This window comes from Cupressus sempervirens, chromosome 6 (assembly GCF_028749045.1).
Source record: "Cupressus sempervirens isolate cs-2001-9-10 chromosome 6, ASM2874904v1, whole genome shotgun sequence".
Taxonomy (NCBI): domain Eukaryota; kingdom Viridiplantae; phylum Streptophyta; class Pinopsida; order Cupressales; family Cupressaceae; genus Cupressus; species Cupressus sempervirens.
In genome coordinates, this window is record NC_143123.1 from 412,071,803 (window position 1) to 412,092,867 (window position 21,065).

The 21,065-nt window shown below is 35.1% G+C and overlaps 1 protein-coding gene across 5 annotated transcripts in view; it reads left to right on the top strand.

Moving 5' to 3' along the window:
- Nucleotides 1-20,384, top strand: part of LOC149552809 (uncharacterized) — a 55,852-nt gene extending 35,468 nt beyond the window's left edge. For all 5 annotated transcript variants that reach the window (XM_089788338.1, XM_089788341.1, XM_089788340.1 and 2 more), the window contains 3 exons: nucleotides 10,256-10,450; nucleotides 19,590-19,712; nucleotides 20,046-20,384. In XM_089788338.1, coding sequence (XP_089644464.1) covers nucleotides 10,256-10,450; nucleotides 19,590-19,712; nucleotides 20,046-20,177 — 450 coding nt within the window. In that variant the 3' untranslated portion in view covers nucleotides 20,178-20,384. The remainder of the gene's footprint in view (nucleotides 1-10,255; nucleotides 10,451-19,589; nucleotides 19,713-20,045) is intronic.
- The last annotated feature ends 681 nt before the right edge of the window (nucleotides 20,385-21,065 follow it).

Consider the following 21,065-nt stretch of genomic DNA (forward strand, 5'->3'; position numbering starts at 1 on the left):
AGATTCAATTGGGTAGTTTTCAAGCCAAACTTATTGACCAATGTTTCATGAGTATGAATGGAACGCTTAGCACTCATTGTATCTAGGTGTGTTGACAAGGGTGAAGCATCGGGCTTTTCTTGGAGATCACCAACTGCAATTCTATTCCATCTCAAGCATTTTTAACTGCGAATTTCCTCCAAGGTTAAGCTCACTTGTTTTGCTACCCCATTTGCAAAACCTTCAGCAAGTGTTGTGCCTTATGAGCCATTCGTTGTAGAGCTCCTTTAGCTCATCAATTGATCAGTAGGAGATATTTGCCACAACAAGTCGAATTGTGATATTGCTATCAGGATTCAATTATATAGTTTATGAGTCAAACTTATTGACCTATGTAACCGCTACTCATGAAACATGGGTGAATAAGTTTTTTTGGGTGGATATTTTGCAACTGACAGTTTTGTGAAAATCTAGTTGCAAAACAAGATGACTAGCAACAACATATGAGACAAAGTCTCTCCTACCTTAAAGAGAAGGCTCCCCCTTCTCACCATTCCTTGGATCAACTCAAGGTAAGCAAGGAGTTGAGAGATTTGTAAAGGGTGTTACCTATATTCTTTTCTCTTAGCTTTGAGGAAAGAATCCACTTACCCGCAGAGCGAGTAATGGGCAAGATGAAATCTCTAACTACACTTCTATCTAATAGTTGGAAACAATGATACTGATAAACCAACACCAACTCAAAGGCTGATTGAAAGCGTACCGATTTGGCTCTAGGTCCGGTTTTAATCTGTTATATCAAAGTAACCTCTACTATTGGGGAGCAAAGACTTCCAAAAGTAGGGAATTATAACTATTTCTTTGTGAACTGAGACGACAATACAAGCTACAGTCAAAGTTTCTAATCTATGTATTACCATAACCACCCCCAATCAAAGCTTTGGCTCCGATTGTTTCTTAACTTACCATGATCTATGACGGAACACAATAATAAAATGAATCAAAGACAATAGGCACAAACTATAGTCAAAATTTCTAATTTGCACTATCACAATTGCTTTTAGTCAAAGCTTCGAATCCAATTACTTCCTTTACTGACTTTTCCCCCAAATTGGTACTACACAATCAAAGTTATGGTTGCACAAGTTTGGCAAAGCTTTCTTGCATACAACAAAAGATGACTTTTACAATGAGGGGGGTACTTCTTATATAGTCAAAAGAAGTGAGAAAAATGAGGAAAAAATAGGAGCACCTCAGCCAACTTTGACCTAGTCTAACTAGGTGAGAAGAATTATTGGATTACATGTCTAAAGGACATGAAATCAGATTACATGCGATTGCATTACATGCTTTTGAGTTACATGTGATTGGATTACATGCAATCCATCTTCTACATCTACAAAGCTGGAAAACACTTGAAGGAAATGTTGAAACTATTGATTCTAAATGAATCAATCCTGTAGACTATCAACAAAATCCTTGTACTTTGTGATGATTGTGGGATCACGGATTCCTATATTGTGCACAATTGTATTCTCTTTGATGAGTTTGTAGTTGTCATTTGAAAACCTGATGTGATCAAGATTTTTCTCGTTCGAGTTGTCATATATTCTCCTTTGTAGATTAGCAAATTCTAGAGTCTCTGACACTTTGAAAACCTTCTCGATGGTGTCTGGATGTAACTCAAAATAACTTTCCATCAACACTTTTAACTCATTTTTTTTGAAGCAAAGTGCTTGGCGTATTCCCACACGAACTTAGGTTCTCGGACAACCCTTGGGAAAATGGAGACCAAATGAATTATTTCTTCTTTTGCTTCAAAACACACCTTTATTGGATGTCTTCATTCTTTGTTGAAATTTTGGCCTATCTTGACTTGCTGCAACATGAAAGTTTCAGTGGGATTCAATCTATGAAAGCTTTGAGACTTTCGAGTGTGAATGAAGGATAAGTGTTCGAAGTATGGATTCAATACTTACACAACACATATAATGGCTGGAAATGAACCGGAAAGCATATGTATTTGGGCGAAAAGGGCCAAAGTCAGACTCTCAAGGGTGAATTGCATGTGAGCAAAGATGGGCTTTTGTGGGTATGGCAAAGAATGCATAGTGGGACGCATATGGATGTGTGGAAATGATGACTTTGGTGTTTAAAAGTGTGAGCTTTTACCAAAATCGGGTTCTTTGGAGGCACTTACATGTAAAGTGATTTACATGTAATTATTACTTGATGTAAACATGTAATTGGGTTTGAAAGATGGAATTACATGTAAATGTGGATGGAGGATGGAATGTAATTGCATATGTTGGGAAATAGACCTAATTTGCCTTGACATTTGTTGGTAAAATATGGAAAGATGTGATGCATTTACATTGAAAGGTGCAGAATGCTCTTGCATTCTTGGGAAGGAATCCTCAACTTTCTTCCAAACAAGCTTGCAAACAACAAGCAAAACTATGCACAAAACAAAAACATACCTTCAGTTTTTGACTTGAACATGACAAATACCAAGTCGTTCTCTTACATGTAATTTCGAAATTGGACTTTGGGGAAATTCCAAGTATTTGAGAATGAAAGTTTTTCATCGTATTTAAAGGAAATTTGCAAAATACATGGCATGTCTTTGAACAAGTGTACAATGATAAGCCAAAACATGCAAAAAATAGTAAAGGTTTGAAAACTTCAACTTACATGGAGATCAAAGAGCCAAATGTGGAAGATTGATAGGTTTGAAAGAATGTTTCTTCTCCAATTTCGAATTTTCAACAACTCCCGTGACCTTTTCAATACTTGCAAATGATGGCTTTGAATAATCAATGCATGAGGCGTTTTTGTATGTAAATGCTCAAAAACGTGATCTTAATACCTCAAATGCAAAACATTTTCAAAGCATTCATGTATTCAGACATTTTTTTATTATCAAAAATGCAATCTACAAAGGCCATGACATGAATCATTTTTTGCAAGGAAATGCAAAAACATGACCTCCAATGGCAATAGCATGTATAAAACTCCAAAATATGCCCTCTAGATTCAAACGCATGGGCTGTAAATGCCATTTTCTGGGCGTTTTTGGTAAAAACTTGGCTCCTAAATGCATATATATTGGTTGTTTTTGACATGTGAATGCAAAAACGTGTTCCTAAATGATATAACATGGATCCAAATGCAAAAAGGTTGCTCCAGAATGCAAAAATGTGGATAAAAACCCAATTTTCTGGGCGTTTTTAGCAAAAATGTGCCCTTAAAATGCATGTATTTGAGCCGTATTTGGCTTGGGAATGCAAAATCGGGGTCTCCAATAGCATTAAATATAACACTTTAACATTTAAAAGACCATTTTCATGCAAAACATACGCTTGGAGGCCCTTTACATGTAAACATGTAAATGGGTTGAAAGTGTATTTGCATAACTTAAGTGATCAATTAAGCACATGTTTAATTGATTTATGAGGAATATCACTTAATTGGGTCAAAAATAACATTTACACTATATAATTAATATATCATGTGCAAATATTATTCAAAAAACAATATCTAACTTAGATGTTTTGAAATAAAATATAAAGTAACTCAAAAATAAATTAAACTATATAGTTAATAAAGTCACTTAAGTGTAAAATTAAAAAGAAACTCAACATGAAAATATAATATAAAGTGCTTTATAGTCACTTAAGTGATAAAGTAACTTAAAAATATAACACAAAGTGAATTTATATTATATTTTTCAGAAAGTGAATGTCAACATTAAAAGATAACATGGTATTTCAAATATGCAATTGCATCTAGAGAGTCCATGTTTTGGGCACTTAGATGATCATATCTTTTGACTGCCAAGTCTAATTAAGCCCTAAGATATACTAAATCGAAGGGAAAACAATAAGCAAGGGTTTGAACAAAACCAAAAGACCAAAAGCAAACACCCACCCACTCAGAAATGCGAAAAATGACGTTGAAGGCTTAAACGATCAAGCATAAGCTTATTAAAACAAAAAACAAAAAAGACTTGACGAAAACCTTCAATAAAAGGATTCATCATACCAATTGGGGTTGATTGATTGATCAATGTTGACCAATTAAGTAATGAACTAATGTTAGTGAAATGCGAAACCATGGTTATCGGGAGACCCATCTCCCTCCCAAAAGACACGTCTCGTAGATAGAGACACACCTCAAAGACTTTTAGCGTTTTCGGAGACCTCAAAAAAGGTTGGAGACTTCATGACGAAGTCTCCGGAAGTTTCCCAGTCTCCTAATCCAAAAATTGAGGTCTCCCCAAAGTCTCCTAGATAAAAATAAATGTAAAATATAATATTAAATTATATTATGTATTTTAGCCCTCATTTTAATAAATTTTAATGCAAAAATTAAGACCAATGACAATTTAAATGTTTTTTGGAGAGCATGATAGCTGAAGACCTTGAGATGGATGATCACAACCTTGTGGAATAGATGATAGTACCATCAACATACTAGTACTAGATGGATTTTTGGTTTTTGTTTATAGTACTAAGCTTGTTGATTTTTGTTTTCGTAATGGCAGTTTAGCATCAAACTATACTTTTTTGAATTTAAATTTGAATATGTAATGATAATCTCAGCAATCATCAATCTGATATGATTATGATCAAATGCAATAGTTGGAAAACAAGTATGACTATGAGATACAATAATGTGACTATGCGAGTTTTGAAATATTTGACTCTATAATAATGTGACATTACTATTATTATGTACTTTAGTCTTTTAGTTCTACAATATTACTATTTTGTATTTACTATAGGACTCTTTAAACTATTGAAAAAAATTGCCGTCTCCAAGCACCTCCGTCTCCTATTTTTGAAAAATTCTCATCTCGGTACCAGTACCAGAGACCTCCCCGTCTCCCTGTGATCTTGTGTGAAACTAAGTTGAAAAAGTTTCGTACTGCTACCTACATTTTGTGGTGACAAAATGCAGGACAACAAGTTTGACTCGAAAACTACCCAGCTGAATCCTGATAGCAATATCACATTTACAATTACCTGTTTAGATAAGTAGGAATTTAATAATTTTAATAATGTCTTCTTGATTTCATTTTCCCTATGTGAAGGAAAACTATTCAAAGTACTACACCTATAATACATATAGGCTGCCTAGATAAACTAGATGCCATGCTTTCATATGCTGAAACTCTGATCAATACATCAGGTATCCAGATTTCTACTGTACACAATCTATTATGAAATATAATTCGATATAATGTCTGTTAAAAAATGTTAGGTACTCATCTTTCTTGTATCAGGATTTTGGTGATTCTTTTAGATTTTGCATTTTGTTTTTGTGTGCGGATCTTTGGTTTGGCATCTCATCCTTTGAATTTTTGTTGCCAATTAACTTTGGGCCTGCTGGTCTGTAGGAAGATAGCTTTTTAGGGGCTTGTAGCATTAACTTCTTAGTAACATCTTTCCATCTTTTTCTCTAAGCCAGGCCCTCCAGATGATTATGCCCTCTAGATGAGTATTGATGTTTTTAGTGTTCTCATTGAATGATTTTATTAAGATTTAACATATCGTAATTTTGGTATCCATTTTTCTCATATGAATATTTGAAGTTCGATTTGAGCTCTTCAATGTTAAGGGCTAAGAATAAGGCTTTACCATGTTTTTTGGGCTTGTTATTATGGAAATTTGGATTTAAGGTGTTAATTATATATCTCAGTGTTTTGTGCCTTGGCCTGTTTTAGGAGTTGGGTAGTATTGCATCTAAGTTTGTGTTAATTATATATCTTAGTGGTTTGAGCCTTGGCCTGTTTTAGGAGTTGGGCAGTACTGTGTCTAAGTTTGCTCCCGTTTTGCTGTAGTATTTGCAATTTTGCATCAAAGTTTGGCTAAGCGTTAGCCATTGTCTAAATGCTTGTAAAATGTCACTTTGAGAACAAACTTTGTCCTTAAACAACTTATTGTTTTCTAGTGTCTATGGGATGCTTTACAGCCTTCCACTTGGTTTGAGCATCACTGCAGCATTTAAGGGCTAACAGATAACCAGGAATACTTGTTTCCCAGTGAAATTTTATTTATCATCCGTTGGGTAATAACTTGTTATTCCTGTACTTGGTTCCACTTTGTTTTAGTGGGTGTGGGGAATCTGACCTGTAACTTGTTAGTTGCTAAAATGCCGTATTGACCTTGTTCTTTGCAAAGCACTTTAGTTATTTTTGGCAGTTCAGCTCTTGAGTTGGCATTATTGACCTGCTAACCTTCGTTGGTACAGTTTGAGTATGGCCATGGGTCTGGCATGAACCTTTTCAATCATCTGTCCAATAATAATCTTGCTATTCTTATACTCGCTTCCACTTTGTTTTTGTAGGCATGGGGAATGTGACTTGGAACTTGTTTCTTTTTAAAAAGTGTGGTGTAATTCCATTGAACTTGTTCTTTGAAAAACATTTTAGTTATTCTTGGTAGTTCACTTCTAGAATTAATGTTGTATCTTCTGAAGATTTTTCACTAGATTTACTATTGTTGTTATTATAGCTTATAAGTTGCTGGTTCAGGTAAAGGTTTGGAGTTTGCTGATTTTTATCTGGGCTTATTATGGTGGTTCATCACCTTGTTAATCCGGCTTCAGTATGGCTTGAGTATTTGTACATGAATGTATAAAATATTCAAAATATAAAAAACAGTAATAATTTGTAGTACATAAAATTAACCACAAAACACACAACTGATTGTGTAGTTACATTTAGTGTAAGAAGACAATTTTGATGTGCTTCCTTATGATTTAAAATCAAATAAAAGCTGGCCATGGGCATTGGGTTTGCCCCAGCTATGGCAGGGCACAAAGGTTCCGTGACTTGGTGCATCTCAGGCAGATCTGGGATGGACCTGGGCATCACACCTTATTCAGAACGGACTTGGGCCATCTAGGTACACAAACTGGCCCAAGCTTGAAGCCATTATGGACCTGATCTGGTCATTGGACTATATAGACGGCAGAACCTGGCTTCATGGTCCTTAACTCTTGCAGGTTGTTCAATTTTATGTTCTAGGTTTGAGGGTCATTACTTTGTCATATGCCAAATTAGAAATCTGTATTGTTTCTTTTGGTTTTTGTGGATACATAGCTGTTTTATTCATTGCATTTTGACTATTAGGGAGATGGCTTTCGCTAAAAAGTTTGTGTTGGTTTTAATCCCATACACAAATTGTCATGCCCAAAAACGCCAACAAGTTATGTTTTAATATTTAAAAGTGATAATAGGATTAAATGTAATAAACAAGTATTCAAGTAAATTCACTTCACTTCCTCACGCTCATGAATAATTATAAAATTTAAACACAACTCGAAAGCAAATTTCCTTAACATATTTTAAACTTAAAATTGCATAGCTAAGTATATATATCAACATATTATCTGATTAATCTAATTTAAACGAATGTGATTACCAATCATAAAAAAAATACAGCAAGGTAACACCATCACATCTCATTTTTAAATTACATATGCAAAACTGAAAACAAAGCTATAAGATTCAATACAAGCATATTTACTCAATCTCATTTTTCTATTAAACTACCTGGTTCAAAGGCTCCACCGGGAAAGAACCAATAAGAAAACCCGGCTTCGTTGCCACTTCAACAGAAGTTTAAAATACATTTCTACACAGGATTCTAATCCCGAATGTAATTAAATTTCAACAATCAATAAATATTTCCATCATGGCCCTTAACAAGGGTTCCATATCAATTTTTGCAACACATTTCTAAGAACCGTGGAGAGAACAAAATCTGATCGAGTGACAACCAAGCATAACCAAGAGACAATCAAACATGCATATTCATACATGGTTTACACAATAGGATTCACAATGAATCAAGACTAGAGAAAGGTGGATTCTTCCAACCAGGAGAAGTCAAGCACAACACCAAACAGATGCCCAATCGGGGCTATAAACCAAGAACTTCCGTTCTTCCATTTCAACATACCATAATCATACAAGGTTTGTGCTGACAGATAGGGGCCCATAACACCCTACCCTTTCTCCCTCTTCTCATCCTGAGAAGAGACTCTGCACTGGTTGGAGTCCAACTAAACAGACCTTTCCCTAAATTGGTCACTTCTGCCCTATCCAAGGGTGAATAATACCAAAACACCCATGCAAGAAAATCTCAAAAATTTCAAACATAAACATGAAAAGAAATCATCCAAAATAACATGGTTTTCAAATCTTCCCAACATACCCACAAACATACAAACATTCAAACAACAACAAGGTAGCATAAGCATGAAACAAACATGAAATCTGAACAAGGGAGATGAGAATTCCTACCTTCACAAAGAGGTAATGGCAAATGCACAAGTTTGAGTAGAGCTTTCCCCTTCCTTGCTCCAATCTTCCAAGACTCCTCTCTAAATGTAGAGATTGGGTAACAACCTCCACTAGTCCAAGAAGGGCCTCTAAATAAGCCTCAAACTCAACCACCAAAGGGATCAATAACTTCTCCCACCCACCTACAAATCTAGAGGCTCCTAACTCAACCCATACTATGGTTAAACACTAAATGGAGGTGGGGTGATGAAACTCATGGTAGCCATAGTCAATTTTCGCACAAAAGCAAAAAGAGACTTTTTGAGTGGCCTCAAAAGTCAATAAAAGGGGCTTAGGGGTTGGAAAAGACCCCCAACCCATACCCATACCCCTTGGGTATAAATATTCCATGTTTTAAAGCCTTAGGAATAGGTTTGGAACCAAACAAAAACTAGGAAAATAAATAAGACCAACTAACAACTCTAACAATGCAAATTAAGCACTAATCCAGATTAAGGGTGACTAAACTTGATTAAGAACCCAATTAGCAAACTAACACTAACTTAAACCGACTTAGTTCCAAAGGTTACATAGCTAACTCTAACTAGCACACTGAAGAACATAAACAATTCACGAGTGTCAAGCGACACTAAAAGAACACAGTTACGAACATTATCATTTACTGATCACAGGAAAATACATACATACATCTCACAATTAAAATACTTGAATTACGAACAACAGGGTTTCTCAAAATTAACACATAGAGATCAGTTCTGTTCCTCCGTCGGTTTCCTCAGCTAAAATATATGCACACTCATTGCACACATCAGTAATCCCAAAAATCACATGTACATATGTATATATATACGTATCAAGAATTCACATAAATTGAAACATACATCAATCAGGGTTTCTTTCATCCTACTTATATCTTTAATCATAAAGATTCCAAAATCAATGTGTTAATCCTACATTTTACCTAATTCATCTACATACATATACCTAAAACCTTAAATGACGAACATCAAATATTTAGAAGTAACATCACACAGCATGAAATAATAAAATATGTTCAAGCATCAGATAATGTATCGACATCTCGAGTCATGAGTATCCAAATAATAATAATGTATCACTATGCTACGATGGATCGAGGCGAACTCAGAACATAATGCTTCAATTACTTAACTATTTAATTCATTTCTACTCACATTTAATCATCAGTAATTACATAATCAATATGACATATAACTTATTCATTAATTCAGATTAAATACAAGAATAATCATTGTTAGGCATGCATATACCTAAACATCATAACATCACCAATAGTGAGTATTGAACTATCTAAATGCATAGAGTCCTAATCATTGAGGTAACAAAATCAATAACATCATCATTAAGTGAAACACCTTGTATTATTGTTAGTGCAAATTAATGTTTAAACAGTCGAGACAACATAGTCGTTCTCTAATCTTTAAGTATTAAAGCATGGATGTATCTGTTGTTCTCAATTTTCATTAGGACATCTAAAAACCTACAACATTACTCCATATCCATTCAAATCTCCTACAACAGATTTGACAGAGAAATTCATATTTAATAGGTACATGTGAGGAGGGACCTTACACAAATGTACATATCCTATTGATTTGACACTTTCTTATTTCATTTTAGTACTTACCAATGGTAACTGCAAAAAAAGATGTCCAAGTACCTATGACTCACACTGATAGTAAATTCTATGAATATGAGAACTTTTGGATGGGAAAAATGCATTTGAGATATGGATTATATGGATCTAATATTTACAAGAAATATGTTATTGCCCATAAATGGTGCATTTGCTTGAACAATTGCCAGATTTCATTGTAATAGATGTTATAGTGTTTTATTTATTATAGTATCTAGTGCTATCATATTATACAACATCTATTTAAGCATCTGATGGAGATGACCTTTCTATTTGCTGTGATGCAGAAATTGATGGATGATGAAATTGAAAAAGTAAAAGGTTTTGCTTTAGATTCTTTGGTCCCTTTTAGAGAAAGATTAAAAATCTTAGGACGGGTGGTGAATCTAGAGGATCTTCATGTAAGTGCTGCTGAAAAGAAGCTTATTCATGCCTACAATGAAAAACCTGTTCTTTCACGTCCTCAACACAGTTTTTATAAGGTAGTTTTTCTTTGCAACCTTATCTTCTTCCTATTGACTGGTTTCAGGATGAACTCTAACCTTTTTCTTGATTTATTTATTAGCAAAGGCTTGTAGATTGAAGTTGTTTTAACTTTTATCAGACACCAGAAAAGATGTATTCATAAATTTGGTTTTGTATGTTCAGAATGAAATATTGGATCATATCTACTATATTTCTTTGCCAATTCTTGTTACTTACATCTTATATAAAGAAACATGCATGAATATAATAGTCTGGATGCTTCGTATTTTTGTTTAGTAGCTCAAGAAATTTATGTAGCAACATCTAAAAGGTTGATAATTACTTTTATTGTAAAAACAGGTAAAGAGGCATGTGAGTGCATATGACCATTATCGAGGTTTCAGATGGTTTGTTCCCATGCTTTAGTCAAATTCAAAATGTTCCCTGACTTTGATTTGTAAAACCTTTTTTAATAAAAAGTTTGTAAGGAACAAACTTGGATACTATACTTTTAAGCCAAGGCTTTATGAAAGCTCTTGAAATAGGTACCTAATCTTGTGGCTAGTTAAATGCTTAGGGGATTTGGATGTTATGTGTCTGCTATCTGGAGAATTCATACTCAAGGTTTCCCTTCAATCTTCTTGCAGTATTGTTTTCAATATTCTTGCAAGGATAATGCGTAAGTCACGGATATAAGACACCTCTTCCTTATTCCTTGACAGTCTTGTGATCATGAGAAAAAATCATTATTCTAGGACAATCCCTTAAAACAAATAATGATTCTTGAAAAAGGAGGGGAGACGGTGGCAAGGAGGCATGGATGAATGAGGGTTGATGAGGAGAAAATATGGTAAATGCATAAATAAAGGGTGATGTGCTAGAATATTGCATTTCCTCTCTAATGCATGACCCTACCTCTGTACCTTCGTCCACAGGGAGTACCATCTTCATTGATGAAAGAAATAGTAGTTTCCCGCTTCTCAAGGACTTGCCCAACATGCTGATCTTCACCAATCCTCTAAGACCTTTTGTCACACTCTTTTCGCAAGAAAAACTATAGCTTTTGATATCAGCACTAAAGGCATTTTTCCTATGCTAGCTCTCTTTATGATATGCCAAACAAACCTATTGTCATGGTCCTCACTCCTGATTTTCTTGTATTAATTGTTGAGAGGGTTATTTTAAAATTGCATATCAGAAAAGTAGTAGATTGTGAAAGCCTCCAAACTAATTTCATCTTTGGAAAAGCTTTTAAATGAGGTTTGTTAAGCCTTCCCTTAGCCTTGGTCCCAATACATAATTCAGCCTACTCATCTCTCTTCAACGTTGGCAAAATTATAGAGCCATCACGATTCTGTAAATTTTTCAAAGCTATGCCACAATGCTATACATGCATTTTTTGTAATCACTTGGACACTTGGAGAGAGATGAACAGACTGCTAACCAAACCTTTACATTATGGTTTATATTGAGAAGGCTCATTACCAGTCCTCTATAGTCCTTAATTGTTGTACAAACATCAAGAAGTCCTTTGACTTAGTTTTGAGACACTTTCTTTTCTAGAGGATGCATGATGTTTATATTCATGATTATCTCATTATGGCAGTTTAGATGGTCTATGAGATAGTTTTTGGATAGTTCAATACTTTTCACCAAAGTTACCGATTCAGAAGTGAATGCAGGATACGGGTTTTTTTTTTTGGATACGAATGCGTTTGGAAACTTCTCTCTCTCTCTCTACCCCCCATCCCCCCTCCCCATATATATATATATATATATATGCAAATAATTTAAGAAACAACTACAATAACTTAGACTAACAAACTTAGAAATATACAAACATACATCATTTAATAGTATCACATGATACTTCACCATTGATCAAGATTCAAGATTCAAGACATTTCATATGTTAATTAAATAGTTCAAACTTCAAATTAAAACTTCATAGGCACAAATATTCACATTGGAATTTACTCAAGTTTTAGACTCCAAACTACAAAATCAGAAATATAGTTCATGATTCAATATTCACTAATCAAAATCATAAGGATTCTCAAGATAATTTGGATCCTCATCTCCAACCGCTGCAAGGTCAATATCAGTTGATACAAGAATGGTTCCACTTGTGCTAGATGCACCTCTAAGGTTAAAGTCCTTTGTGGAAGCCAACTCTTGCCCTAAAATCGATCATCTTCGAAAATAATCAAGTTGCCTTCAAAATGCCAAAATGGAAGCCAAATGAGAAGAGTAAACCCAGCTGCGAACAAAATGGAGATTGAATGGTTGAAAGGCTTCTATTAGGGCTGTTTTAGGGGTTGGCACAATAAAATATATTAAAATGTGCAAATAAGCACGTCTTTTTGGTGTTTTAAGTGAAAAAGGCTTTTTTTGTGTTTAACTGGGCATTAGCTCGTGGATGCACCTGGGTGCCACCAAGATGCACCCATAGGTACCTGAATGTGTCTGGATGCTTGAAACGCTTCAAGGGGCTTATGGGTGGCACCCACAGGGCACTTGTCCACCTCTAGGTACCCGCACGCATCCACTTCGGCCTCCACTATCTAAGCACAAGTATGGGTATTTGAACTTTTCACGTTTTTAAAAACTTGGTGAATAGTACCATTGGGATCAAGCAATGTTGTCCTCTCTCACAAAACCCCTTGAGCAATTACTTTGATTGATTGCAGGAATTTTTTAGTATACATGGATGATGGCTATATTTTATATGAAATGCTTAGTCATACTATTTTTTTTTATTGTGTTCTCTCATTTTTTTTGCAATGGGACCTTGATGCCCTTGTCATTTTTGTGAACTTGCTAGCTTGTGGTCAACCATGAAGGTCACGATTTTCAACATCTCCTAATGTTGTCTGTCTCTAGGTCTTTTACAAGGGGCATCTTGGACATCATATTGACTTAAGCGTACCTAGAATTCAATTGTCTAGTCCATCTTTTAGCATGAAGCTTACCTCTTAATTACATCCTTGTAAGGGTTATGCCTCTCTATATCTTGGAGCATTAGTGTTTCTTTATCTGCTTGAAAGATGGTCCTTGAAACATACATCTCTTTACTAAAATCATCAAGTTTACAATTTTAGTTGTGTTTTGAGGTTTGGGCGTTAGAGTGTGGGATTTGTGAATTTCAATATGTATTGAGTGGGTCCAAACTCTCATGTTGTGCATGATCCATTGCACATAGGCCGTTTCTTAGAGCAATTTCTGGGCCCAATTTATTGCCCACCTATTGTTTCACATGACTATATCTTGGCTTACCTTTGACATCCATAGATTTAGATCCATTGAGAATTCAAATTTTAGTTGTAGAGGTATTTGTACTTAGCACTTCATTTTCATTAAGATGATTGCTTCATTGGGCTCCAATAGATGCCAACATTCTTGGTACTCTAAGACTAGCTTGCACCTCTCTATCAACATTTCTATTGATAAATTGTCTTCTTTCATGTATTCCTTGGATACTCCTACTTAGTTCCTTTGGAGTAGACCAAAAAGGGTTGTTAGAGACGACATTTTGACCATACATCTAGGGGGTTGTTAGAGACGACATTTTGACAATACATCTAGGTCTCCTTCTCTTTACCACTTAGCTTGAAGCTTGCTTTTTAGGTACAACATTTCTTATAGGTGGAGAATGGTATCTTATTCCTTCCTCACTATATCTAGTGTCAATTGTCACATGGTTCAATGTTTTCTCCTTGGCCAATTTAGGGTGTGTGTATTCTCACCAGCAACGAGCTAGGGTGGATCATCATTTTTCTTTTCTAAGACCAAATCTATCATCTTTACACCCTCTAGGAGGTGATTATAGATGAGCACTTCATCTTTAGATGCCATTTCCTCTAGAGGAACTTAGGCAAAACTCTCTCTACTTTCTTTAGATATTTGAACTAGTGATGCTTTCCTTTTTATCTATGAGAGGATGCCATGCTTAGTATGGATCTTTGGTAAGGTTCTCTAGGGGCCACACTAATGCATAATAAAATAACAAGGTATTTATCCTTCCTTTAAAAAAATCCCATGTGTGCTAGGTTGCAAAAGATCATACAAGTGAATCCAAGGTTCTTTTCTGTTAGGTTTTGACCTATGGATGAGCTCAAGGGTCTTTGTGATATGCTGGTAACATAAAGGGACTTACATTTGGATTGTTCTTCTCCTCTTCTGCAATGTAGGATGAAACTCGTTCATTGAATATTGCAATTTTGTGATGCTTCTTCCTTGAATGAAAAATGAAATCTAAAGTAATAGGGGGAAGGGTGAAAGAAGAATCTAAATCTACTCCCAAGGGATGATATCAATGGATATTGCTTTGATGGACAAATTCCAAATAGCCAAGCTTTGCTTTGCCAAGATCAACTACAATCCCACAAGTAATGGTGCAATCTTCCAAGAGTTAAGAAAGGTTTTCATATCATAATGTACACCATCATAAAACAATGAACATTTAGGTTGGGGTCCCATAGGCACCCGCTTGCTTAAAAATAGAGTGGGTGTTGCTGAGCTTTTTTAGGAACATTTAAAGGGGAGCGGTCTCATGGGCATGACATTTAAATTTGTTTAAAAAAATTAGCTCCTAAATTGAAGTAAATATTAAAAATATAAATTGTTGTTTTTAGAATTTTTGGTAGGATGATTTCAATTTGGAGGGAAAATGAAGGGTAGGTTCTTGCCAAGTGGCAGTTTTCTTCCCTAAACAGTAGGGGCGATTTCCAGCCCCCCCCTTTTGCATCCGCTCAACTAAAAAGTAGGGGCTCCTAGTTAATAGGAAAAGATTCGAAATTAAGCTTTAGCCCCCCCAAAATATTATCATGGGACCTCCAGCTCCTTAAATATAGAGCCCAAGCCCCCCCCCCCCATGGGACCCCAGGGTTAATGATCAAAGTTGAGCATCCATATAACAATGGTTTAGGCTAAATTAACATTGCAACTCACAATTAATAAATGCAAAAACTATGAGCCATGAAAATTCATCAAACACCATTACATTTTCCATCAAAATCAAAGCACTTTATCTAATAATTGAGCAATTGGATGAACACCATGCAACATGCTGAAATAAACATGAATCCACCATATCTTCGATGAAATCAATTTTTTATTTCCTGAAGTCTTACAACAATGTCTCCCTCTTCTCCTATCCTACTACTCTAAGGAGCAAGAGCTCTTTACTTCTAATAAGCTAACTATCTATCTATCTCCCCTTCTTTTACATTACAAATAAGAAAGCATGGCCTTTATATAGGTTTTCAAATTACAATTTGTAGCTCCGGGTGAAACAACATTGAGGGCCATTGAGGGCTTGAACCTTGCCACCTCAACCCTAATTAGGGTTAGGACAAGGAGAGAGATACCATCATGAGTGAGTGCACATGGACAAAGCAGAAGAGGGTCGCCAACTTAGTGGAAAGTGCTCAAAGATAACCTATAATGAGGTAGGATGTCCACTAAGCATTTAATGGCCATTTTCCTAGAATAGATTATGCTCGATTCTCATCTTTAAATGCACCAAATTTGGACGTGTTGACTCGAACACCTATCTTTAGTTGGTGAAGATGACTTAGTGTCATGTCAACATGTTGGGTACCATGTAGGCTTGGGCATTTTTTGTATGCATCATTTGGACCAAGGTCCAACTTTGATTAACTTTTTAAAACTATCTCGCCTTGAACATTCTCATACTTCAATGCAATCGCTTGAGAATTCACCTCCTAGAAATGGATTGGACTCCCTTGTTGATGATTCTGTCATTTTGGAATTTCTTTTATACATGAATTAGATCTCAAGAACTAAAATGTCTTCCTTGAGGGCTTGTTTGGTTGCAGGCATAGGAATGGAGAATAGGAATGCATATTGGAAATAGGAATGGCTATTCCAATATCAACTATTTTTTGGAATGGGTATAAGCTCATTTTAGAAGCAGAATGGGAATATGTATTCCTATTCCCTAATCCAATTGACGAACCAAACGGAAAATAGAAAATGTATTCCAAATTTTCTATTCCTATTCCAACAACCAAACTGGCTTTGAGCGTTTGGGATTTGAATTCTTCTCCCTTGTTCCTTCCTAATTGGGATCTTTGGATCTCAGGAGGAAAATTAAGATAGTTTTAGATTCTCCTCATTTGTACAAACTTGACCGACTTGCCAAGCCATATTTTATCAAAATATCTCCTTAGGAACTTCAATTTTCATTTCTCTAGCCACTTCTCTTCACGGGCACACATATTAGATATAGAAGATTACTTGGCACAGTCAAATTTTATTGTTTTATTCAACCTTGCTCTTGAACGCATCTTAGATATACAGAGGAGGGATTCCATACTCACACGGATATTAACCTCCTTTTTCAACCTCTTCCTAAGGTACAAATACGACACATAGGAGCATTCCACACTTTTGAGAAAATTCCTTAACAACAGTGAACTAGCATCCTTGAGTGCAAATGAGATATAGTTCTTCCATGCATAGTGAAATTTTAACATTTTCTTTGTGGATGTTTTCAAGAACATTCTCAAACTTAGTGCATTTTGGGTCAATTACCTCTTTATTCATTCCTCGAGATTCAAAACTAAATAGTTTTTGTTTCTCTATTAGTCTTTGTCACCTATTGCCAAAATACACCTGCCAAAAATATACTTACTAAAAATAGTAAGTTTGTCTAAACACAAAATCAGGCCAATCCAAGGCACATTGAAACTTATAAAAAATTGAAATTGCTAAAATTAGTAATTTCATCAAAACAAAAAATTTCATTGGCACACCCTTCGAAAAATTAAACTCCTTTCCAAACTTAGCCAATTTTTTGTTTTTCATTCCATTGGAACGCTTTGGCACACTTTTGGGATAGAGGAGGATTTTTCCTACACTTAGCCATTCTTTCAACGTTTTCATGCTCTTTTGTGTAAAGTTTTATGATCGTTTATTGCTGGAGACTTGAACTGAAAAAATAATGAACCTTATGTGAAGATTTCTGATCTTCTTAATATCTATATTCTGAAATCTTCATATATATATATAATATGCAGATCTGAGCTTTACTGAGATAGTAATGCCTTGTAATTGATTGTATTCAGAACTCACGAACACATATCATATATATATGAGTTGAGGTATTTTTACGTAGGGGTATGACCCTACGTAACCATACATCAACACATAACTAAAATTTGTTAAGAAGAACTGATCAAGTGCAATAACATTTATCATAAACTAAACCTTATTTAAGGCTAGTGACTGATCATGCATCGGTTCATGTTATAGTCTATACAAGATCGCTATTTACCTTGATGATATTCAGACTTATGATAACTTGATCAGCATTCTGAATAGTGATATATATATATATATATATATATATATATATATATATATATATATATATATATATATATATATATATATATATATATATACACACATTAGTTCGAGTATAAGTAAATAACAATACATAAATCTGTACATACATATGTGTGTGTGTGTGTGTGTGCATGTATAATCATATTTAATATACTGATTTATCATCAGACATGTGAACCATATAACTAATATTTTGCTTCAATTTCATTAAGCTAATATTGTTAACATTTTGATCAAACACTATGCCACCTTGATGAATTTTCTCAGACTTCGTGAAATTTCATCTCCCTCCCTTTTTTGGATGTTCCTTAAGAATTAACCATTGTGGGATCAACAACCTCATGTGCCCATTCTTCCAGCTATAGATCTAGATATCGTTAGGGGTCCTTAGTTGTCAAAACAAAGCTGCCAAAAATAGACATACTATAAATAGTAAGCTTTCAAACACAAAATTAGGCCAATTAGAGACCATGAAACTTACTAAAAATAGACATACTAAAAATTAAAATTTATAAAAATAGAAAGTACATTAAAACACTCAACATTTCACTGGCAACCTCTCCAAAACATCAATTCCTTTTTATACATGGTCGAATTCATTGTTTTTCACAAAATTTCTTTTTTTTCCCTATAGCCAAAGGCAAGTAACCCTTAATTCCAAACTTTGGACAAATCATCAAAATAGTTCAAGGGTCAGGAGACAATATTGACTGCAAAAAGACTAGACTTATTCAGCAAAAAGAGGGGGTCCCCATTTGCAATGGGACGATGTGTGAAAAGGTCACAACAAGCCCCCAACTTGATCACCTCTTAGCCAATCTAGGAGCTTGGCAACCCTAAATGGCCTTTGGATACCATTTACACATATATGGGGATAGACTATGAGGTGGCATTTCTTACAGCTTATCAATTCTGCTCATGATCTAGCATGTTGCCCCTTGATACGGTCCTGCTTTGTTCAGGCAAGGAACTTGATTCATTGATGACATAGATCAGCTTGTCTTTGGGTAGCTCCCAACCATGGGGTGGATGCATATTATGAGCTTCCTTATTACGAGAGTCTCATCAGCCTTTGACTTTAGCAACTGATTCTAGAGGGAGCGTCTTGCTTACTCATAAAATCCCCTAGCTTGGTTTTTATGGCCTTCGGCATTTCCCAATAAATACTATCAAATCTTCTATTAGTTCAACTGGAAAAGACACTAATGACTAATCTATAAGAGAAGGCAAAGAAATTTGCTGAGATGCATCCCCCATCTCTCCAGTACTTTTTCGCTTATGCTCTTTTAGGATCCTGTTTCCCTACTTGGCTATTATTGGTTTCTTGATCATGCATTAGTGGTCACAGCTGTATTTTAGTTTTGGTTTTGCTCCTTCCCCTTTTTGGAGCCTCTCTAGGATTTTTCTCTTCCTTGATGTAGTCTAGAGTTTTAGTGACCTACTTTTGGTTACCTAGTGATGCTAAAATGATTTCTTAACACACTGACCCTGGGTACACGAACTTAAAGTACCTGTTCACTGAACTTGTATAGAAAATATTGCATAATTCTGTGATTTGAGGTGTTGCAGATTGGACAATTACATGGTATCCAGAAGAAAATCATTCTTTTAATGCTAACTTTCTGTTGCCTTTGTCACTTTTTTCTAGCCTTGATACTACATGAAAACTTTAGCAACTGGTTTCTAGCATTCTATTTTGACAATAATTTACAAATTTGATTTTTCCTAGTTCCATGCCCAGATGGAAACTTAATAGTAATACTCTTAACACTCATGTGCCAGGGTCCGAATTATTTTGAGATTGATTTGGATGTACATCGATTTAGTTATATTGCAAGAAAGGGGATTGAAGCATTTCAGAATCAATTGAAGTTTTGCGTCTTGGATATTGGTCTGACAATTCAGGTATTTGACAAGAGAAAAGTGAGAGATTTCTTTACTTCTTTATCTCTATGAGAACTATTCATATTTTTATACATTTTGGAGGTACACTGTTTTTCCCTTTCTGCTTACTGTGGGAAAGGAACAAAGGTGCTATGCAAATGATTATGCTGTTCTAAGCACAGGGAAACAATAAACCTGTGACCATTAGGGTTTTTAATTTTACTTCCGTTTTAACCTCTGAAGTTTCCAAAGATGTCATTTGGAAGTTGAGATTTTGTAGGAATGTGCCTATTATCAACTTCACATATTTTATTATTTCAAATTGTCCTGCTAATCCTCAATATTGTGAAACAGGGGAACAAACCTGAAGAATTGCCAGAACAAGTTCTCTGTTGCTTGAGATTAAACATGATTGATCCATTGAATTATAAGCAATTGCTTACCACCTTACATCAAGGTAATTCTGAGGGAAGGGTTAATGACTGATGGCATTGATGCAACTTTTCTGAATTATCTGCAGACCTCTCTATTGAGAGCTTGGGTCTTGTCACTGTGGAGAGGGCCAGAGGGTCTGTAAAAATATGCCAAGTTGCAATTAAATGTTTAAATGTAAAATACCTTATATGTCATCTTTCATATCAATAATTATAATGTAGCCTGTGACATGATCATGGGCGCTGCAGATTCCAAACCTTTCCTCGCTTCCTTCCTTTATGATGATTGAAATGTTTGTTGATTTAAAATTCATAACATTTATAGTTTATATTCAATGTGAAAAGTTTCTATTAACATATCTCTATATAATCTTTGCAATATAAGTTCCCTTAATCCAAAAAATAGCCATCCCTGTTGTTGTGGCGTAGTACAAACCTTACTTATTTGAGCAACATATTAATACTATATCGTGGTATTATTGCCCCCAAAAAATCTAAATTGCTTTTAAAAGACATAGAAGTCTGCCCATTCCAGAAGAAAGAGGCCCAGATTTACTCTGGAAGATGAGGAGTAGTTTCACTTCCAATCAGATGCTGTAAAGCAGGGCTATTACTTTTGATCAGAAAAGTTACAATATGGTGCTTTCCATGAGGTCACCTATCGGCTATCCCATTACTACCTTTGTGTAACATTGCTCAACTGTAGGGTGCTAATGGAATGGAGTGCACCAGAGTCATGCATTGTTTTAAAAACCTTTTCAAGCATAAATACGTACCGAACATGGATTTAGAACCAATAGGTTTAAACTTCCCAATTGTCTTATCTTTTGACATACCAGGAATGCGCATACATACATAACAGTTATGCAGGAATTTTAACTGTTCTAAATGTCTAATTTTATGGCTCAACTGTAGGGCTCTGATGCAATCGAGTGCAAGA